This window comes from Triticum aestivum, chromosome 7D (genome assembly GCF_018294505.1).
Source record: "Triticum aestivum cultivar Chinese Spring chromosome 7D, IWGSC CS RefSeq v2.1, whole genome shotgun sequence".
Lineage (NCBI taxonomy): Eukaryota > Viridiplantae > Streptophyta > Magnoliopsida > Poales > Poaceae > Triticum > Triticum aestivum.
Window position 1 is genome coordinate 208,955,628 of NC_057814.1, and position 23,034 is coordinate 208,978,661.

At 45.4% G+C, this 23,034-nt stretch overlaps 2 protein-coding genes across 2 annotated transcripts; one reads left to right on the plus strand and one right to left on the minus strand.

Annotated features, from left to right (window-relative positions):
• Positions 1–2,239: 2,239 nt before the first annotated feature.
• On the plus strand, positions 2,240–7,057 carry LOC123166280 (uncharacterized). The gene is made up of 6 exons (XM_044584054.1): positions 2,240–3,026; positions 4,102–4,213; positions 4,312–4,483; positions 4,568–4,767; positions 6,273–6,407; positions 6,649–7,057. The coding sequence occupies exons 1-5, from the start codon at positions 2,392–2,394 to the stop codon at positions 6,402–6,404; spliced, it is 1,251 nt and encodes a 416-aa protein (XP_044439989.1). The 5' UTR covers positions 2,240–2,391; the 3' UTR covers positions 6,405–6,407; positions 6,649–7,057.
• Positions 7,056–8,464, minus strand: LOC123166281 (uncharacterized). Its single transcript, XM_044584056.1, has 5 exons — positions 8,014–8,464; positions 7,824–7,929; positions 7,660–7,741; positions 7,472–7,529; positions 7,056–7,393 (listed from the first exon to the last, which is right to left on the minus strand). The coding sequence occupies exons 1-5, from the start codon at positions 8,353–8,355 to the stop codon at positions 7,250–7,252; spliced, it is 732 nt and encodes a 243-aa protein (XP_044439991.1). The 5' UTR covers positions 8,356–8,464; the 3' UTR covers positions 7,056–7,249.
• Positions 8,465–23,034: the final 14,570 nt, after the last annotated feature.

The window sequence follows — 23,034 nt, forward strand, 5'->3', positions numbered from 1 at the left end:
CGAGGGCCGACGGGGACGGATATCAAAACCATGCCACTATGTATAACAAACAACGTACGGGTAAGAAAATTATACAACTAACTATATATCTAAATCACACAAACATGATTTTTTTTAATAAAAAGATAAGACAAGAGGCTCACCAAGGTAGTGCCGGCGACGGGACGGTGCGGGCGATCGACGGTGGTTAGGACGGGGACGTGAAGGCACTAAGTAAACCACAACTATATATGCAAACTAAGAGTTAATTTGAGCTCAAATTGCATATAAATCAAATAAACTACCACATATAATTACTCCTAAACTAAAACCCACAAATCACTATACTTATAGAGCATTGCAAGAGCTAATCTAGCAATGAGAGATAAAAGGACAAAGTTGGTAACCTTTGTGATCACTTGGATGGATGGGGGGCCTTCAAATCTTGACAAATTTTGGGCAAAATGAAGGATGAGCTCGAGCTTTGGGGAAGAACAGAGAGGAGAGGAAAGGGGAAGAACAGAGAGCTCGATTGCGGGCTGGATGAAGGGTTTATATAGGAAAACCTTTAGTCCCAGTTCATGACACAAACCGGGACTAAATGTGAGCTTCTAGTACCGGTTCGTGCCACGAACCGGGACTAAAGGGCCTGGTGGGGGCCCAACCTGACACCAGCCTGCCACCACCTCTTTAGTCTCGGTTCGTGGCACGAAATGGTACTAAAGGTTCAACACGAACCGGGACTAATGATGCCCGCCCGCCTAGCCGTTGGAACCGACACTAATGGTCACATTAGTGCCGGTCCGTTTATAAACCGAGACTAATGTATGTCACGTAAAGTAGTTTTTCTACTAGTGCTACGTAGTTCATCATAGATAGATAAAAACAAGCTACATTTGAATGAAAAACAACATTGCCATGGACCATGAAGCTCCGTCTCCTCTTCCTCATTGCTGACGTCCACAATGAGCCGCTCCCTCTTCAAATAGACAAGGTGGCGGTTCCCTGAGACCCCTTGCTCGGATTGAGTCAAGTCGAGGATTGTCATTTGCTCCGCCTCGAACTGTGCCGCCGCCTCTGCGGCTTGCGCGTGTTGGAATTCGGCATCCGCCTGCTCCATGCCAAAGCCGTCGGGCTCATCCTCCATGCCATACACTTCCTTCGCCTCCTCCTCCACGTCATCCGGCACCTCCTCTTGCTTGTCCTTTGGCACCTCCTCCTTCTCTTCTTCCTCCTCCTCCTGTTCCACCGCAATTTGAGCGGGGCGGCGTGCATCTCGGCGGTGATCTTCACCTGACGCTCGGACGTGAGCATCCTGCAGTAGTAAAGCTCATTTTCAAAACAGGGTCAAGGGCGCATTAAAATGGGCAGACCCGTTAAAAGGATGCTTACTTTGCGAATGAAGTTCAGAATCAACAAGGGTTCTCCGAACGAAGGGAGTGTACTACTGTGGTGCAACCCCACTTTTTTTGTTGGAGAGATAGAATGGAGTTAATTCTTCCAAGCCATGGCGTCGACAAGGCCGGAGCGGAAGTGAAAGCAGACGGGGAGGGGGGGTGGTGGCGGCACGAACGAAATGGAGAGGAAGGAAATGGGGGCTGCTAGGGTTTCCTTCACCGTCTAGCTGGAAAAAGCCAGATTTGATCCCTCGGGCAGCGAGGCGGAGCGGTGGCATTGTGACATGAATGCCTTCTCACCAAATCGGAGAAGGAAGCCAGCGGTCCAATGGGTTTTTGCATGGATCTGACTGCTTGATGGACGATCTTCGGTCTCTCGGCCCGTCCTCTTGGATTGAGTTATCGTTGTGGGTTCAGGGTTGGGAGGTGCTTGATGTCTTGTATCGAGGTGTTCTCATCGGGGTCATTTGACGTAGTAGCAGTGTCGGGGTTTATGGATGTTGTGTATTCGAAGAATTTGGCGGGCCGCCTATGGGGTTGTGGGGTTTTATGTCATGTGAATAGTTCCTCGAAGATTCGTTTATATTGGTTTTCGCTCAGTTTTCCGTAAATTAACGGGATAATTCTTTTTTAATTATTCTATGAGACAAAACTTTTGCCTCCGTTTCAGAGAAATTCATGGAAGTGCGGACATTGGATGGAGTTTTTGTGGGACCGAAGAAACAGAAGCCGTATGCGTAATGGAATAACACTGGCAAACGAGGGGGCAAACAGAAAAGAGCCCCTGACCTATGCATCTCTATCCGAAACGCCAACCGTGGAGAAAACTACAGGGCCAGAACAGACAGACAGAGCACACACAGGAGCGGTGCTCGCTGAGCCCACCGGAACCACCGCGACCCAACCCCCCTCCCTAAACAAAACCGCGGCCCCCCGCCCGGACCCGAGAGCGGAGCGATTCCCCATTTCAAAAAAAGGCGACGAGAGTCCGCCGCCGTCTCCGCCCCGAGCCCCGATGGTGTCCGACCAGGAGCTCGCCCGCTACGTCGAGTCCTTCGTCCGCCAGGCCGCCGCGCTCCCAGGCGCCGCCGCGGCCGGGATATCGCCCGACGCCGTCGTGCGCCAGCTCCAGGCGCAGCTCGGCGTCGACCTCGCCCCCAGGGCGCCGCTCATCCGCGACATCCTCATCGCGCTCCTCTCCCCCGCCCCCGCCCCCGCCCCGCGTAAAGACCCTTTTGCCCCCGCCTCCTCTCCCCACGCCCAGCCCCACTTCAGCACCACCACCACGGCCTCCGCTTCCGCCCCCGCCGGCGTGCCCCACTTCTTCTCGCAGCAGCCGACGCCGCAGCAGCTGCAGTCCTACTACGCCGCCTCGCAGCAGTACCAGCAACACCACCACCAGCAGCAGCAGCACCGCGCCAGCCCGCCGGCCTCCTCGCCGTATGACGCCCCAGGGTCGTTCCGCTACGGACAGCCCGGCGAGGCGCAGCTGCAGAGGCTCGTCCAGCTGCAGCAGTACCAGCAGCAGCAGCACCACCACCAGCAGCAGATGGCCGCCGCGGCTAATGCGGCCACGGCGGCGGCCAGTCCGCGTGCGCCGGTGGCCGAGAGTCCGCGTGGGGCCGCATCCGCGAGAACAAAGAAAGAAAGGTGATTCTTCGCATCCTTCGTCTCATGATCTTTTTCCACATTCGTGCTAGGGTTTGCGTTGGGTACGGCTACTAGTGTGCTATGTATTAACTTCTACGCGAAGCTATGCTCCAAATTCTTTACACCACATGTTCTGGTAGTTCCTTTCTCAGATTTATTCGGCGGACTGAGTCTGGGTTATGCACAAAGGCCTGAACTTTTTTGTGTGTCACATGATATCCTTGTTCATGCTGTTAGGGCTAGTGCTTTTGATTCTTTCTGGTGGACAGTGATGTTCTATCATGATTACTGTGAGTAATTAGGATGGTGGTGTAAACTGCAAGCAAATGATTTCTGAGTGGTTCAGTAGGTTCATGCCAACCCGTACTAAATTTTTAATGTTCAAGGACTCTTGCGAGATTACTTCTTGTGTACTTCAGAAAATCTTTGAATACTGCCGTAGTTATGTCAACCTGGCCTGCAGAATTGAAGCCTCTGAACCCGTAGTAATGGATTTTGCTATCCCCATCAAAATTGTTGCTTTAAAAAGCATCCTCAACCAGAGCTTTTATTGCGCTCAAGAAATGGATTAGCAAGTGCACCCCATTTATTTTTCTGTAACTGTAAGGGATTTGAAAGAAATCCTTAATGTCTGTTTACTTGACTTTGTTTAACTGATTACATTTGTGTGCGGGATGGCAATATTTAGTAGGGTTTTGGCTTGTTGCCTAAAAAACATTTGATCAATCTTATACATACTATAATCTCTTTTTCACTAAATGAAGAGGCAGCGCTCCTTCGGGTTGCTCAAAAAAGGAAAACAAATACTCTCTCTGTAAACTGATGTAAGACGTTTTTGCAGTTCAAATTGAACTGCAAAAATGCCTAATTTAGTGTACAGAGGTTGTATTTATTTAGCACACATCAATCTGTCTGCGTGGAAGAATATTCCTGAGTAAAATCTGGAGGTGTACTTCCCCTATGACTACAGTAGTTACGGATGTGTCCCTTCTCTTGTTCTTGAATGTCAGCTATCTTTTACTGTTGTCCAGTCTGTTCATCAAACTTATTATTTCTGATCATCTTTATGAATCAGTGCAAGTACTGGAGTAAAACGAAGAGGTGGTCCAGGGGGATTAAACAAAATCTGTGGTGTTTCGCCTGAGCTGCAAGCTATTGTTGGTGAACCAACAATGGCTAGGACTGAGGTTTCATTATACTGGCCCATCTTTCTACTGTCTTCCCTTCTCTTGATATGATTACATCACGGAAGAAGCCCTGAGATTGTGAATTGAATCAATTGCAGATCGTTAAGCAGCTTTGGGCGTACATTCGCAGGAATGACTTGCAGGACCCAAACAATAAGAGAAAGATCATATGCAATGATGAGCTACGATTGGTTTTTGAGACTGATTGCACTGATATGTTCAAGATGAACAAGCTTTTAGCGAAGCATATAAAACCACTCGAGCCAACAAGTAGCCCTTGCCCACAAACAGTAGTTATGTTATAGAAAGTAATCAAGCTTTAGTTTAAATCATATTTGCTACAACTTCTTGCAGAAGATTCAAATCGAGATATGAAGAAGCTGAAGCCTGTGGAAGATGTTCCCGTTCCTCTTGCCGAAGATGTTGCTACAAACCAACCGCCACTTAACGTGTCTGATGCTCTTGCTAGCTTTTTTGGAACCGGAGAAAGAGAGATGTCCCAATCCGAGGTTGTCAAGTGTGTTTGGGACCACATTAAAAGCAACAATCTAGAGGTCAGTGGATGATTATTATCAGAACTTTGATGTGCTATACCGTTCTAGTATGAAGTGCTCTGGGTGATATTAAACTTGTAGTGGGCATTGCAAATTAATTGTGTCCAACCATGAAGAACTAGCTAAGTGGAAGCGATTCTTCATTCAGTTTAGTTATGTAAGCATCTTTGGAAAGTACAAGCATATCTAGGTTATTTTAGAATGTTAGAATTACTGTCTCACAAGAAAGCATAGTTAAGTGTACAACTTTAGGATGTTAGACGTAGAATTACCATCTCCCAAGGAAGCATATTTAAGTAGACTTGGTAATTGTACTCCTTTGTCTGTATGCTCTGGATAAATGCTATCAGGCCTGGAATTTTTTCTGTCTGATTCATGACCGATTGTGTTGACTGGAGTGGACATCATGGTTGATATTTTTATTTGGTAGATCACTCACTTTCTGTTTTCTCTTTCTGATTTTAGATTTGGTTGGCATGGTTGTTGGTGGTTGATCAACTAGAGGCATATATGGTGGTTGTTTTTAGATATAGGTTGTTGAGTGTATATTCCATGTGCTCTATTTATTTTAACTTGAAGAGCTGGCACATGGAAAAAAAATCTGTTTTTTGGTGTGTACAGTTATACCCTTATGCCTTGAGCAGCGATTAGCCAGTATTTTGCAGGTTGCTTTATACACAAGTTGGTCGGTTGTCTATTCTTTTTTAATGTATGGCAAGAGTGAAGCATAAGCAAAGCATGTGGGGTCAATTAGTTATATGCATATGGTGGTTGTTCTGGATAAAAGTCATTTTAGTGTATGCTCCCATTTGTTTTTCATTTTTGAAGTTAAAGAACTGGTACATGAGGTTGAGAGGTTTTTTAACACCACTATGACCTTACATACATCCTTGTCAGCTGTATGGGAGTATTTTGCTGATTGCTTTTTTATGCAAGTTGGCTTGTTATTTGTTCTCTTTCGACTTACGATGAGTAAAGCATAAGGAAAGCATTCCCGCAAGTCCCCCTTTCACTCTCCTGAGTGCTTTCATATATAACTGAACAGTAACGATGTTGCCACCTAAGATACTGCGAATTATAAAATCAGCATATATGCAATGTGTTAATGAAATTATTTGCAGCTCTCAGCTTGCAAACTTCTCTATTTATGGTATCAAATAATGCATGCCACCAACCCCACCCGCCATGTGATCTTCCTTGTTCTTTTTGTTGATCAGGAATGTTTCATGGGTGAATATTCAGTTCTGCATGTTGCCGCGTCTAGATTTAGGCATTAATCAGTGCTAGGCTTTTTAGGTAGGCATATTTTATATTTGGCGGATTGGTGGTAGACTGTATATTCCCTCTGCTTATATTGTGAGTTCCCTTACTTGCAAGGATATATTCTTGTGTGCAGACAAGATAAAATTCCTTATGCAACCATCTTTCTGTTCTACTTGGTACTCCTATGTAAATATAGGCTTGTCTAAAGTACCCCATTTCCGATCTTGCTTATTTTGTTGCAGGATCCATCAAATCCCACGATGATATTATGCGACTCTAAGCTTAAAGATCTCTTTGGATGTGAAAGCGTAACTGCTTCGGCTGTTTCAGAGTTGCTGTCAGACCACCTTTTCAAGCAACCTAACAAGATCTGACTGGTTAGTTATTGACTCCCTCCTAAGAATATCCTCATGCTTATCCATCTTGCACCGCCGATTGCCAGTCCCTATTTTTTTTCCAGCGTTGCACTGTAGAAGTACGGAAATGTGTGAAATCGGTATGAGGGTATTTTTAGTTGTTATATCAATATCTAGGCCTGTTAACTATTCGTTCTGTTTCATTTAACACAAATGTGTTCGTTTGCTTATATCTAATACGAGTGTCTAACTTCGGTTGCAGATGAAATGTGGTTGGTCTAACATCCTGGTAGTAGGAACTGATGAAATGGCAGAAACTCGCCGAAGTTATTAACTGCATCTTTGGTACCCAACAGGCTTATTTACTTACGAGAAAGGGCTGTAGGCTAATCTCATCACAGTAGCAATGAAAAGGAATGGTAATTCTGCATATTGTCTAGTTTGGTCTTCCCGGAAGGGTCACATCTGGTAGGCTGTCCGGATTTGTAGCAACAGTAAGAGAAAGTGAAAGCTGATTAACTTTGATGTAAATTCAGCAACCATAGACGCGTCTTATGGTAAGAGGCAGCTTTCTCCCTTTTTACCCAGAACATTGTGATGTTGTAGGTGATGTCTAATTATATGTTGTAGATCGTTATCAAAATGATAAATTTGCTCCCGTTCGTTCTAAATTGTGTCTCCGGTTATTCTTATATTCATTGAAGTTTTTCTTCCTTTTTGCAACCAACAACAACTACTTTGCTAGTATGTATTACATTAAGGGGTAAAGTCATTGTGCTTGCTGACCAATTTACAGGAGATTCTGGTATCTGTGCATCAGAATTCTCTGAAGCATCAACCTGGCCTTGCTGCCCCTAGTGAACCTATAAGTTGTTAAACATGGCGTAGAACAGAACCATGACCACCAGGCCAATGATGACACACACAATTATGTTGCTTCTCTCCTCATCCAGCGTGCCGTCCGGTAGGAACTTGTTTGCCACGATCAAAACTACCGCATCCAGATTCTGCAGTGGTAAACAAAGTCGAGTCATTGTACATGGATTTGTGCATTTTTTTATTCATTACGAGTGTATCATGCTTGCCTGGTAAATCATCTGTAGAATTCTCTGCAGGAGCGGCCCACATGCCTTGTTCACTTGGCTACAGAAACAAAAAACACAATGTGATTTTGATCTGAAACTTGTGTCTCTGCTCTCTAAATTGTACAGTAGCTATAGGTAAACACCAAAAGCTGGCGCAAATCCAGAGAGTTAGGTGGATGGCAATGTACCTGACGAGCAGTAGGCCTGTGTAGACGTGGGTCGTGGATACAGTGCAGTCTACGTCCCAGGGCAGCTTCTGGCCCTTCCATTCTGCAAGTAATCAAACACATTTCGGTATGAACTGATCAAACCGTGGTTGACACGTTATGACTGACAGGTGTTTGACACAGACCTAGCGACCACTTGACGCCCAGGTCGAAGGCTCCGTTCTCCGCGGGCTTGAGCACGAACGAGACCTGGTGCCGGAGCATCATCTCGTGTAGAAACATGAACACGCTCTGTCAAAGCATGTCCCGTGTCAGCGACCAGAACGAACAAAAGAACAAAAGAAAGTAGCAGCAGCAAGCAACATGCTGTAGTACCTTGCTCATCTCTGAAACATTGACGGTCGGTAGGTTCCTCAAGAAATACTGGCACTCGTCGGCGATCAGCTCGAGCAGCTCCCGGACGCTCCGGTTCTGGATGGCGGAGTTGAGCTTCACGATCCTCATCACCGCCCGGAACCCGTCTTCTCCTCCTCCTCCGTCGCCGAACAGGGCCTCCACGCGCAGCCTGCCGCCGCCCCTCTTCCTCCTCGTCCCGGCGCCGTTGCTCCATGCCCTGCATTGACGCCCCGGCATGCTAGCGCTCACGCCGTTTCGGCGCAGGCGGGTCGGCGACGCGGCAAGAGGAGGAGGAAGAAGGCATGACAGGGTCGAATCCATGGCGGAGGCGCGCTCTGGACGTGGAGTGCATCGTGCCTGGATGTGGACGATTTATGAGGCTGGGGTTTTGGTTTGGGACAAGGAAGGGATGGTATGGGCGCGAAGCCATCCATGTCCCGGTGTGCTCTAGACTAGATTTATAGCTTGGCATGAACAGGTTGCAAGGAAAGCAAGGAAGGATGCTCTTCCAAACTTGGCTTGAGGTCCATACCCTACATGCATCCTAGAACTGGCTATGCTCATAGGCAGCATGTTTCAGAACCTTGATCGCTGGGTTTTCTAAACTTGTTTTAGCTTAAAACTGACAAGTCGGAAGCCAAGCATTCTCACATTCACCGGGCATTGTAGCTCGGCCCACTCTTCTCCAGCTCGGTAGCATCTCACTCGGTAGCTTAAATCATATTTTAATTTCATACCATACTTATCATAGTATTAATACAGTACAAACCAAAAAAGTATAAACCAAACAATGAAAACCGAATAAATCGAATGCACGGAATTACTACTATGCTACGGGAATGTATCCTGTGCACTCGCACTTGTGGTGCTACCGGTGCACGGATGCCATAGAACATTTTTAAAAATCTAAAAAAAGTCTAGCACATTAACACAACATCAATGTATGATGTCACAAAATTTCGTATCAAAATTGAAAACACTTTTTAAGATACAAAAATGACAAGTTTGACATCTGTGTGATAATGGGCCAAATCTAAAGCCCAAGTTATGTTACATACTATTCACTGTTGAATTTGTCATTTTTTTTTGAGTTATGTTTCAAATTTTGACTTGAATTTTTGTGACAACCTACATTGATGTTGTGTGAATGTGCTAAATTTTTTTTCAGAATTTTTTGAACAATTTTAAAGCGCAATATGAGTTCGGTGGACCGGTAGCACTACAAGCTCCGGTGCACCAGATATTTCCCTACTATGCTACGGCCAAGACCTGCGACTCCACACACCCGAAACTCCGAATTTTCTATTTACCGCACATGTGCATCAAATAGGCGCCGTTTCACACAGGATGAGCACGCCAACCCGAGTGCAAGTGGGCCAGCCCATTTTTAGCGTTAGATAGAGAGGTTCCAGTTCCAGTTTTGGGACCCTTCTAGAAGGTTCCAAGCCAACCTTACCAGGTTTGGGAACGTTCTAGAAGGTTCCTGGCTGTTTTTTTGTTGTTTTCCTACTGGTTTTCCGGTTATATTTTTTCCCTTTTTTCTCTTCTTTTCTTATACCTTTTCTTAATTCAGAAATTCCCAAAAATGTTGAGTATGTTCAAAAAATGTTAAGAATTTCAAAAGTAAATTAAAAATTATTCATATTTTTCAAAAAAAATTAACAGTTCGGAAAAATATATCACATTTTGTAAAAATTATTTGGATTTTATTTAAAAGTTCGTGGTTTAAAAAAAATCAAATATTTTTGATTTTTTTTCGAATTTTTTTTCATGATTTGCAAGAAATGTTTGAAATTTAAAAAATATTCATTTTCTAAAAATTTTGAAATTTCAAAATGTGTTCGTGTTTCCATGTTTGAATTTCAAAAAAATTCATATTGAAAAAGATCCAGAAAAACTTATTTTTTTGCATTTTTAAAATGTTTCCAGAAAATTAAGAACCATATTCTACAATACCGGTTTGCTACAACCCAGATCACTACAGTATTCTATCCGGTCGCTCGGTCCGTTTGCTAGAATGCTCGGTCCACTCGATACTATGCTCAGTCTGGTTCGCTCGTTGAAGACAGTTGTCAATGGGCCAGTCCATTTGGAGGCCGCATGTGTGTTGCCCCGACAATTTGCCGCTAAGAGCGGTAGATAGGAGCTCCTCCCAAACTCACTAGGGTACCGGGAACCCTCAAGAAAGAAAACTCCGCTTGGCACTGAAGCCCAATGTGTCAGGGACAAGGGAGGCGGCGACGGTGACTCTACACACCCCTGGCTGCCAACCCAAGCTGGGACACAAGCCTAGATATTCGGTGCCACACCGATTTTATGTCTAGATAGACATGGATGACATGACAATGCTTGTCATCCCGGTAGCTTTCCAGAAGGTGCTGAAGGGGTGGATGAATATCATGCTTCCCCATTGCATCCAGGTGTCCGCCTGCCCATGAAGTGACAAATGGGTGCGGGTGGCCTAGTTCGCAGTGGGGTGTTGTTGTTTAGGAACGGAACGAGTTCTGTCAGATGTACCACCTAGTTTAGGATGTCACCCTCGTGTTCAAGCTTCAGGCTCGGGGACTGAATTTTGAAGATCTTTGATGGCGGCACCTGCACTACAAAGGCATATGCCTGCCCTAACAACGAATTTCTGGTATATAAAAACTTATTTTCAAAACATGTTTCACCATTTATGAAGCATGCTCACATATTTCACGATAAAATTATGCTAAATTGTTATAAATGTACATGACAAATAATGTTTCATATCCCACAAAAGAATATGATAAATTCAGGTGTGTTACACTTCTCTTGTTTTTTATATTAGAAAATTCTTATATTCTTGTGAACAAATTCCCATTCTTTCTTCCAAGTGACCTTACTCCGAAGAATTTTTATTTCTAATCTTGACTCAATCTCACAAAATTGGATTGATTGGCACACCGCGCATCTAGCATTCGGTTCTCCTATCTATCTCTTCCAACTAAGTTGATCTCTGAAAAATCTGAAATCTTGCAAGCAATCATTCCAGAGCCAATTACAAAGATACCTGGTCTTCCACTCTATTCACTGGAGAGAAGACAAGAAAGTAAACAATTCTTCAAAGGAATTGGCTCTATCGAAAAGGAGGAATTGGCTCGCTCCTTCACTCGTTGTGTAAGCGTAGAATGCACATTGCAACATGACACCAAAGAAATAACTCTTTGAGAACACATATATGTTGGAAAACATTGCATGGAAAACAAAAAAATTCTACGCACACGCAAGATCTATCCATGGAGATGCATAGCAACGAGGGGGAGAGTGTGTCTACGTACCCTCGTAGACCGTAAGCGGAAGCGTTTAGTAACACGGTTGATGTAGTCGAACTTCTTCGCGATCCAACCGATCAAGTACCGAACGTACGACACCTCCGCGTTCAGCACACGTTCAGCTCGGTGATGTCCACGCCTTCTTGATCCAGCAAGACGGCGAGGTAGTGGATGAGTTCCGGCAGCACGACGGCATGGTGACGGTGATGGTGATGCTATCTCCGCAGGGCTTCGCCTAAGCACTACGAAAATATGACCGGGTGTAAACAGTGGACGGGGGCGCCGCACACGGCTAAGAGATTGTCGTGGTTATGTGTGGAACCCCCTCCCACATATATATAGGTGGGGGAGAGGGGAGAGGCCAAGGGGCATCCCAAGTAGGGCCAAATCCTACTTGGGGACTTCCCGAAGCCACGCCCCCTTCCTTATTTGAGTGCGGGAGGAAGGCAGGAGGAGGTGGCGCCCCCCCTTTCCTTTCTCTCCTGAGGAGGGAAAGGCAGGAGGGGCCACTCCTCCCCTTTCCTTCCCCTAGGGCCGGCCGGCCATGTAGAGGGGTGTTGGAAATATGCCCTAGAGGCAACAATAAATAGGTTATTATTATATTTCCTTGTTCATGATAATCGTTTATTATCCATGCTAGAATTGTATTGATAGGAAACTCAGATACATGTGTGGATACATAGACAACACCATGTCCCTAGTAAGCCTCTAGTTGACTAGCTCGTTGATCAATAGATGGTTACGGTTTCCTGACCATGGACATTGGATGTCGTTGATAACGGGATCACATCATTAGGAGAATGATGTGATGGACAAGACCCAATCCTAAGCATAGCACAAGATCGTGTAGTTCGTTTGCTCAGAGCTTTTCTAATGTCAAGTATCATTTCCTTAGACCATGAGATTGTGCAACTCCCGGATACCGTAGGAATGCTTTGGGTGTACCAAACGTCACAACGTAACTGGGTGGCTATAAAGGTGCACTACAGGTATCTCCGGGGTTGGCACGAATCGAGACTGGGATTTGTCACTCCGTGTAAACGGAGAGGTATCTCTGGGCCCACTCGGTAGGACATCATCATAATGTGCACAATGTGACCAAGGAGTTGATCACGGGATGATGTGAGTTACGGAACGAGTAAAGAGACTTGCCGATAACGAGATTGAACAAGGTATCGGGATACCGACGATCGAATCTCGGGCAAGTAACATACCGATTGACAAAGGGAATTATATACGGGATTGATTGAATCCCCGACATCGTGGTTCATCCGATGAGATCATCGTAGAACATGTGGGAGCCAACATGGGTATCCAGATTCCGCTGTTGGTTATTGACCGGAGAACGTCTCGGTCATGTCTGCATGGTTCCCGAACCCGTAGGGTCTACACACTTAAGGTTCGATGACGCTAGGGTTATAGGGAATAGAGATACGTGGTTAACGAATGTTGTTCGGAGTCCCGGATGAGATCCCGGACGTCACGAGGAGTTCCGGAATGGTCCGGAGGTAAAGATTTATATACGGGAAGTCCTGTTTTGGTCACCGGAAAAGTTTTGGGTGCTATCGGTAATGTACCGGGACCACCGGGAGGGTCCCGGGGGTCCACCAGGTGGGGCCACCGGCCCCAGAGGGCTGCGTGGGCCAAGTGTGGGAGGGGACCAGCCCCAGGTGGGCTGGTGCGCCCCCCACAAGAGGCCCAGGGCGCAGGAAGGGGGGGAAGGGGGAAACCCTAGGCTTAGATGGGCCTAAGGCCCATCTAGTGGGGCGCCCCCCTCTCTTCCCCCCTTTGGCCGCCCCCAAGCCCCATCTAGGGCTGGCCGCACCCCTTGGGGGGGGGGGAACCCTAGATGGGGGCGCAGCCCTCCCCCTCCCCTATATACGTTGGGGTTTTGGGGCTGCCATACACACGAGAGAACATCTCCCTCATGGCGCAGCCTACCCCTCTTCCTCCTCCTTTCCCGCGGTGCTTGGCGAAGCCCTGCGGGATTGCCACGCTCCTCCACCACCACCACGCCGTCGTGCTACTGCTGGACGGAGTCTTCCCCAACCTCTCCCTCTCTCCTTGCTGGATCAAGGCGTGGGAGACGTCACCGGGCTGCACGTGTGTTGAACGCGGAGGCACCGTTCTTCGGTGCTTAGATCGGAATCAACCGCGATCTGAATCGCTACGAGTACGACTCCTTCATCCGCGTTCTTGCAACGCTTCCGCATCGCGATCTACAAGGGTATGTAGATGCACTCCCCTTCCCCTCGTTGCTAGATTACTCCATAGATTGATCTTGGTGATGCGTAGAAAATTTTGAATTTCTGCTACGTTCCCCAACAGTGGCATCATGAGCTAGGTCTATGCGTAGTTTCTATGCACGAGTAGAACACAAAGCAGTTGTGGGCGTAGATGTTGCCAATTCTTCTTGCCGCTACTAGTCTTATCTTGTTTCGGCGGCATTGTGGGATGAAGCGGCCCGGACCGACCTTACACGTACGCTTACGTGAGACAGGTTCCATCGACTGACATGCACTAGTTGCATAAGGTGGCTAGCGGGTGTCTGTCTCTCCCACTTTAGTCGGAACGGATTCGATGAAAGGGTCCTTATGAAGGGTAAATAGAAATTGGCATATCACGTTGTGGTTTTACGTAGGTAAGAAACGTTCTTGCTAGAAACCTATACAAGCCACGTAAAAACTTGCAACAACAATTAGAGGACGTCTAACTTGTTTTTGCAGCATGTGCTATGTGATGTGATATGGTCAGAAGATGTGATGAATGATATATGTGATGTATGAGATTGATCATATTCTTGTAATAGGAATCACGACTTGCATGTCGATGAGTATGACAACCGGCAGGAGCCATAGGAGTTGTCTTTATTTTTTGTATGACCTGCTTGTCATTGAATAACGCCATGTAAATTACTTTACTTTATTGCTAAGCGCGTTAGCCATATAAGTAGAAGTGATCGTTGGCGTGACAACTTCATGAAGACACAATGATGGAGATCATGATGATGGAGATCATGGTGTCATGCCGGTGACAAAGATGATCATGGTGCCCCGAAGATGCAGATCAAAGGAGCAAAATGATATTGGCCATATCATGTCACTATTTGATTGCATGTGATGTTTATCATGTTATGCATCTTATTTGCTTAGAACGACGGTAGTAAGTAAGATGACCCTTATAATAATTTCAAGAAAGTGTTCCCCCTAACTGTGCACCGTTGCGAAGGTTCGTTGTTTCGAAGCACCACGTGATGATCGGGTGTGATAGATTCTAACGTTCGAATACAACGGGTGTTGACGAGCCTAGCATGTACAGACATGGCCTCGAAACACATGCAAAACACTTTGGTTGACTTGACGAGCCTAGCATGTACAGACATGGCCTCGGAACACAAGAGACCGAAAGGTCGAGCATGAGTCGTATAGAAGATACGATCAACATGGAGATGTTCACCGATGATGACTAGTCCGTCTCACGTGATGATCGGACACGGCCTAGTTTGACTCGGATCATGTATCACTTAGATGACTAGAGGGATGTCGATCTGAGTGGGAGTTCATTAAATAATCAGATGAACTTCATTATCATGAACATAGTCAAAAGGTCTTTGCAAATTATGTCATACGCTTTAGTTCTACTGTTTAAGATATGTTCCTAGAGAAAATTTAGTTGAAAGTTGGTAGTAGCAATTATGCGGTCTGGGTCCATAAACTGAGGATTGTCCTCATTGCTGCACAGAAGGCTTATGTCCTTAATGCACCGCTCGGTGTGCTGAACCTCAGCGTCGTCTGTAGATGTTGCGAAACATCTGACATACACGTTTTGATGACTACGTGATAGTTCAGTGCGTAATGCTAACGGTTTAGAATTGTGGCACCAAAGACGGTTTTTGAAACGTCGCAGAACATATGAGATGTTCCGAAGACTGAAATTGGGATTTCGTACTAGTGCCCACGTCAAGAGGTATGAGACCTCTGACAAGTTTCTTAAGCCTGCAAACTAAGGGAGAAAAGCTCAATCGTTGAGCATGTGCTCAGATTGTCTGAGTACTACAATCACTTGAATCGAGTGGGAGTTAATCTTCCAGATGAGATAGTCATGGTTCTCCTTAGTCAATGCCACCAAGCTATTAGAGCTTCGTGATGAACTATAACATATCAGGGATAGATATGATGATCCTTGAGCAACTCGCGATGTTTGACACCGCGAAAGTAGAAATCAAGAAGGAGCATCAATTGTTGATGGTTAGTAAAACCACTAGTTTCTAGAAGGGCAAGGGCAAAAGGGATACTTCATGAAACAGCAAATCGTTTGCTGCTCTAGTGAAGAATCCCAAGGTTGAACCCAAACCCGAGACTAAGTGCTTCTGTAATGAGGGGAACGGTCACTGAAGCAGTACTACCCTAGATACTTGGTAGATGAGAAGGCAGGCAAGGTCGACAGAAGTATATTGGATATACGTTACATGAATGTGTACTTTACTAGTACTCCTAGCAGCACCAGGGTATTAGATACCGGTTCGTTTGCTAAGTGTTAGTAACTCGAAATAAAAGCTGCGGAATAAACGGAGACTGGCTAAAGGTGAGATGACGATATGTGTTGGAAGTGTTTCCAAGGTTGATGTGATCAAGCATTGCATGCTCCCTCTACCATCGAGATTTGGTGTTTGCGATGAGCATGATTGGATTATGTTTATCGCAATACGGTTATTCATTTAAGGAGAATAATGGTTACTCTGTTTATTTGAATAATACCTTCAATGGTCTTGCACCTAAAATGAATCTCGATCGTAGTGATACACATGTTCGTGCCAAAAGATATAAAATAGTAATGATTGTTCCACATACTTGTGGCACTGCCATTTGATTCATATTGGTATAGAACGCATGAAGAAGCTCCATGTAGATGGATCTTTGGACTCACTCGTTTTTGAAAAGATTGAGACATGCGAACCATGTCTATTGGTATATATGCATGAAGAAACTCCATGCAAATGGATCGTTTGTACTCACTTGATTTTGAATCACTTGAGACATGCAAATCATACCACATGGGCAAGATGACCGAAAGGCCTCGTTTTCAGTAAGATGGAACAAGAGAGCAACTTGTTGGAAGTAATACATTTTGATGTATGCAGTCCAATGAGTGCTGAGGCATGCAGTGGATATCATTATGTTCTTACTTCACAGATGCTTTGAGTAGATGCTGAGAATATTTACTTGATGAAACACAAGTCTGAATTATTGAAAGGTTCAAGTAATTTCAGAGTGAAGTTGAAGATCGTCGTGACAAGAGGATAAAATGTCTATGATATGATCATAGAGATATCTGAGTTCCGAGTTTGGCACACAATTAAAACATTGTGGAAAGTGTTTCACAATTAATACCGCCTGGAACACCATAGTATGATTGTGTGTCCGAACATCATAACTGCACCCTATTGGATATGGTGCATACCATGATGTTTCTTATCGAATTACCACTATCGTTTATGGGTTAGGCATTAGAGACAACCGCATTCACTTTAAATAGGGCACCACGCAATTCCGTTGAGACGACACCGTTTAGAGAAACCTAAGTTGTCGTTTCTTAAAAGTTTGGGGCTGCGATGCTTATGTGAAAAAGTTTCAGGCTGATAAGCTCGAACCCAAAGCGGATAAATGCGCCTTCATAGAATACCCAAAAACAGTTGGGTATACCTCCTATTTCAGATCTGGAAGCAAAAGTAATTGCTTCTAGAAACAGGTCCTTTCTCGAGGAAAAGTTTCTCTCGAAAGAATTGAGTGAGAGGATGGTGGAGACTTGATAAGGTTATTGAACCGTCACTTCAACTAGTGTGTAGCAGAGCACAGGAAGTTGTTCCTGTGGCACCTACACCAATTGAAGTGGAAGCTTATGATAGTGATCATGAAACTTCGGATCAAGTCACTACCAAACCTCGTAGGACGACGAGGATGCGTGCTACTTCAGAGTGGTACGTGATCCTGTCTGAGATATCATGTTGTTGGACAATACTGAACCTACGAGCTATGGAGAAGCGATGGTGGGCCCATATTCCGACAAATGGTTAGAAGCCATGAAATCCGAGATAAATGGATCTTTGAGAAGAAGACGGACGTGGACGGTAATGTTACCGTCTATGAAGCTCGACTTGTGGCAAAGAGTATTTCCACAAGTTCAAGGAGTTGACTACGATGAGATTTTCTCATTCGTAGCGATGCTTAAGTCCGTCGGAATCATGTTAGCATTAGCTGCATCTATGAAATCTGGCAGATGGATGTCAAAACAAGTTTTCGTAAGGAAAGGTTGTATGTGATACAATCAGAAAGGTTTTGTCGATCCTAAGGATGCTAAAAGGTATGCTAGCTCCAGCGATCCTTCCATGGACTAGAGCAAGCATCTCGGAGTCAGAATATACGTTTTGATGGAGTGATCAAAGTTTTTGGGTTTATACAAAGTTTGTTAGAAACTTGTATTTACAATAAAGTGAGTGGGAGCGCTACAACATTTCTGATAAGTGTATGTGAATGACATATTGTTGATCCGAAATGATGTAAAATTTCTGGAAAGCATAAAGGGTTGTTTGAAAGGAGTTTTTCAAAGGAAGACCTGGATAAAGCTGCTTACATATTGGGCATCAATATCTATAGAGATAGATCAAGACGCCCGATGATACTTTCAAAGAACGCACACCTTGACATGATTTTGAAAGAGTTCAAAATAGATCAGCAAAGAAGGAGTTCTTGGCTGTGCTACAAGGTTTGAGTATTGAGTAAGACTCAAGACCTGACCACAGCAGAAGAGAGAGAAAGGACGAAGGTCGTCCCCTATGCTTCAGACGTAGGCTCTACAGTATGCTATGCTGTGTACCGCACATGCAGTGTGCCTTGCCATGAGTTGGTCAAGGGGTACAATAGTGATCCAGGAATGGATCACATGACAGCGGTCGAACTTATCCTTAGTATCTAGTGGACTAAGGATTTTCTCGATTATGGAGGTGAAAAGGAGTTCGTCGTAAAGGGTTACGTCGATGCGAACTTTGACACTAATCCGGATGACTCTGAGTAGTAAACCGGATTCGTATAGTAGAGCAGTTACTTGAAATGGCTCCAAGTAGCGTGTGGTAGCATCCACAAGATGACATAGATATTCGTAAAGCACACACGGATCTGAAAGGTTCAGACCCGTTGACTAATAACCTCTCTCACAAGCATAACATGATCAAACCCGAACTCATTGAGAGTTAATCACATAGTGATGTGAACTAGATTGTTGACTCTAGTAAACTCTTTGGATGTTGGTCACATGGTGATGTGACCTATGAGTGTTAATCACATGGTGATGTGGACTATATTATTGACTCTAGTGCAAGTGGGAGACTGTTGGAAATATGCCCTAGAGGCAACAATAAATAGGTTATTATTATATTTCCTTGTTCATGATAATCGTTTATTATCCATGCTAGAATTGTATTGATAGGAAACTCAGATACATGTGTGGATACATAGACAACACCATGTCCCTAGTAAGCCTCTAGTTGACTAGCTCGTTGATCAATAGATGGTTACGGTTTCCTGACCATGGACATTGGATGTCGTTGATAACGGGATCACATCATTAGGAGAATGATGTGATGGACAAGACCCAATCCTAAGCATAGCACAAGATCGTGTAGTTCGTTTGCTCAGAGCTTTTCTAATGTCAAGTATCATTTCCTTAGACCATGAGATTGTGCAACTCCCGGATACCGTAGGAATGCTTTGGGTGTACCAAACGTCACAACGTAACTGGGTGGCTATAAAGGTGCACTACAGGTATCTCCGAAAGTGTCTGTTGGGTTGGCACGAATCGAGACTGGGATTTGTCACTCCGTGTAAACGGAGAGGTATCTCTGGGCCCACTCGGTAGGACATCATCATAATGTGCACAATGTGACCAAGGAGTTGATCACGGGATGATGTGAGTTACGGAACGAGTAAAGAGACTTGCCGGTAACGAGATTGAACAAGGTATCGGGATACCGACGATCGAATCTCGGGCAAGTAACATACCGATTGACAAAGGGAATTGTATAAGGGATTGATTGAATCCCCGACATCGTGGTTCATCCGATGAGATCATCGTGGAACATTTGGGAGCCAACATGGGTATCCAGATTCCGCTATTGGTTATTTACCGGAGAACGTCTCGGTCATGTCTGCATGGTTCCCGAACCCGTAGGGTCTACACACTTAAGGTTCGATGACGCTAGGCTTATAGGGAATAGAGATACGTGGTTACCGAATGTTGTTCGGAGTCCCGGATGAGATCCCGGACGTCACGAGGAGTTCCGGAATGGTCCGGAGGTAAAGATTTATATACGGGAAGTCCTGTTTTGGTCACCGGAAAAGTTTCGGGTGCTATCGGTAATGTACCGGGACCACCGGGAGGGTCCCGGGGGTCCACCAGGTGGGGCCACCGGCCCCAGAGGGCTGCGTGGGCCAAGTGTGGGAGGGGACCAGCCCCAGGTGGGCTGGTGCGCCCCCCCACAAGAGGCCCAGGGCGCAGGAAGGGGGGGGGAAGGGGGAAACCCTAGGCTTAGATGGGCCTAAGGCCCATCTAGTGGGGCGCCCCCCTCTCTTCCCCCCTTTGGCCGCCCCCAAGCCCCATCTAGGGCTGGCCGCACCCCTTGGGGGGGGGGAACCCTAGATGGGGGCGCAGCCCTCCCCCTCCCCTATATACGTTGGGGTTTTGGGGCTGCCATACACACGAGAGAACATCTCCCTCATGGCGCAGCCCTACCCCTCTTCCTCCTCCTTTCCCGCGGTGCTTGGCGAAGCCCTGCGGGATTGCCACGCTCCTCCACCACCACCACGCCGTCGTGCTGCTGCTGGACGGAGTCTTCCCCAACCTCTCCCTCTCTCCTTGCTGGATCAAGGTGTGGGAGACGTCACCGGGCTGCACGTGTGTTGAACGCGGAGGCACCGTTCTTCGGTGCTTAGATCGGAATCAACCGCGATCTGAATCGCTACGAGTACGACTCCTTCATCCGCGTTCTTGCAACGCTTCCGCATCGCGATCTACAAGGGTATGTAGATGCACTCCCCTTCCCCTCGTTGCTAGATTACTCCATAGATTGATCTTGGTGATGCGTAGAAAATTTTGAATTTCTGCTACGTTCCCCAACAAGGGGCACACCAGCCACCTAGTGGGCCGGTCTGTCCCCTCCTTTAGCCCATTAAGCCCATACACTTACCGGGGGTGTCGGAACCCCTTTAGGTGACCGGATGAGTACCCTGTGCACTCCGAAACCATTCCGGTGTCCGAATACCATCGTCCTATATATCAATCTTTACCTCTCGACTATTTTGAGACTCCTCGTCATGTCCGTGATCTCATCCGGGACTCCTAACAAGATTCAGTCACCAAATCATATAACTCATATAGCACTATACCGTTAACGAACGTTAAGGGTGTGGACCCTACGGGTTTGAGAACTATGTAGACATGACCGAGACACCTCTCCGGTCAATAACCAATAGTGGAACCTGGATGCCGATATTGGTTCCTACATATTCTACGAAGATCTTTATCGGTCGAACCGTTATGACAACATACGTAATTCCCTTTGTCCATCGGTATGTTACTTGCCCGAGATTCGATCGTTGGTATCTTCATACCTAGTTCAATCTCGTTACCGACAAGTCTATTTACTCGTTCCGTAATACATCATCTCATAACTAACTCCTTAGTCATTTTCTTGCAAGCTTTTTATGTGTACTACCGAGAGGGCCCAGAGACACCTCTCCGAAACTCGGAGTGACAAATCCTAATCTCGATCTATGCCAACTCAACAGACACCTTCGGAGATACCTGTAGAGCATCTTTATGATCAACCATTTATGTTGTGACGTTTGATAACACACAAGGCATTCCTCCAGTATCCAGGAGTTGCATAATCTCATAGTCGAAGGAATATGTATTTGACATGAAGAAAGCAATAGCAATAAACAGAACGATCAATATGCTAAGCTAAGGAATGGGTCTTGTCCATCACATCATTCTCCTAATGATGTTATCCCGTTATCAAATGACAACACATGTCCATGGTTAGGAAACCTTAACCATCTTTGGTCAATGAGCTAGGGCCAGTTCTTTTGGGCAATTCTCCCAGAATTGACCCCCTCCCCAGCTTCTTCCAGAATTGCCACTCCATCTTTTTTTTTACAATTCCTAGCTAGTTAAGGTCTAATTAGCTAGGAATTGTAAAAAAATTTCAAGTGGCAATTCTGGGAGAAGCTGGGGAGGGGGTCAATTCTGGGAGAATTGCCTAAAAGAACTGGCCCCTAGTCTAGTAGAGGCTTACTAGGGACACGGTATTTGTTTATGTATTCACACATGTATTTAAGTTTCCGATCAATACAATTCTAGCATTAATAATAAACCTTTATCATGAATAAGGAAATATAAAATAACAACTTTATTATTGCCTCTAGGGCATATTTCCTTCAGTCTCCCACTTGCACTAGAGTCAATAATCTAGATTGCATTGTAATGAATCTAACACCCATGGAGTCTTGGTGCTGATCATGTTTTGCTCGTGGAAGAGGCTTAGTCAACGGGTCTGCTACATTCAGATCCGTATATATTTTGCAAATCTCTATGTTTCCATCCTTGACCTTTTCACGAATGGAGTTGAAGCGTCTCTTGATGTGTTTGGTTCACTTGTGAAACCTGGATTCCTTCGCCAAGGCAATTGCTCCAGTGTTGTCACAAAAGATTTTTGTTGAACCCGATGCACTAGGTATTACACCTAGATCGGATATGAACTCCTTCATCCAGACTCCTTCATGCGCTGCTTCCGAAGCAGCTATGTACTCCGCTTCACACGTAGATCCTGCCACGACGCTTTGCTTGGAACTGCACCAACTGACAGCTCCACCATTCAATATAAATACGTATCTGGTTTGTGACTTAGACTCATCCGGATCAGTGTCGAAGCTAGCATCAACGTAACCATTTACGATGAGCTCTTCGTCACCTCCATAAATTAGAAACATATCCTTGGTCCTTTTCAGGTACTTCAGGATGTTCTTGACTGCTGTCCAGTGATCCATTCCTGGATTACTTTGGTACCTCCCTGCCAAACTTATGGCAAGGCACACATCAGGTCTGGTACACAGCATAGCATACATGATAGAACCTATGGCTGAGGCATAGGGAATGACTTCCATTTTCTCTATCTTCTGCAGTGGTCGGGCTTTGAGTCTGACTCAATTTCACACCTTGTAACATATGCAAGAACTCTTTGAGTGATCCATTTTGAACTTCTTCAAAACTTTATCAAGGTATGTGCTTTGTGAAAGTCCTATTAAGTGTCTCGATCTATCCCTATAGATCTTGATGCCCAATATATAAGCAACTTCACCGAGATATTTCATTGAAAAATTCTTATTCAAGTATCCTTTTATGCTATCTAGAAATTCTATATCATTTTCGATCAACAATATGTCATCCACATATAGTATCAGAAATGCTACGGAGCTCCCACTCACTTTCTTGTAAATACAGGCTTCACCGTAAGTCTGTATAAAACCATATGCTTTGATCACCTCATGAAAGCGCATATTCCAACTCCGAGATGCTTGCACCAGTCCATAGATGGATCGCTGGAGCTTGCACACTTTGTTAGCACCTTTAGGATCGACAAAACCTTCTGGTT

Excerpts from the sequence above, each read along its gene's own strand:
- LOC123166281 (XM_044584056.1), bottom strand. The coding sequence starts at position 8,355 with ATGGATTCGACCCTGTCATGCCTTCTTCCTCCTCCTCTTGCCGCGTCG. Across the intron at positions 7,742-7,823 it reads GGGCGTCAAGTGGTCGCTAG|AATGGAAGGGCCAGAAGCTG; the intron begins GTCTGTGTCAAA and ends GATTACTTGCAG. Across the intron at positions 7,394-7,471 it reads TTCTACAGATGATTTACCAG|AATCTGGATGCGGTAGTTTT; the intron begins GCAAGCATGATA and ends TTACCACTGCAG.
- LOC123166280 (XM_044584054.1), top strand. The coding sequence starts at position 2,392 with ATGGTGTCCGACCAGGAGCTCGCCCGCTACGTCGAGTCCTTCGTCCGC. Across the intron at positions 4,214-4,311 it reads CAACAATGGCTAGGACTGAG|ATCGTTAAGCAGCTTTGGGC; the intron begins GTTTCATTATAC and ends AATCAATTGCAG. Across the intron at positions 4,768-6,272 it reads TTAAAAGCAACAATCTAGAG|GATCCATCAAATCCCACGAT; the intron begins GTCAGTGGATGA and ends ATTTTGTTGCAG.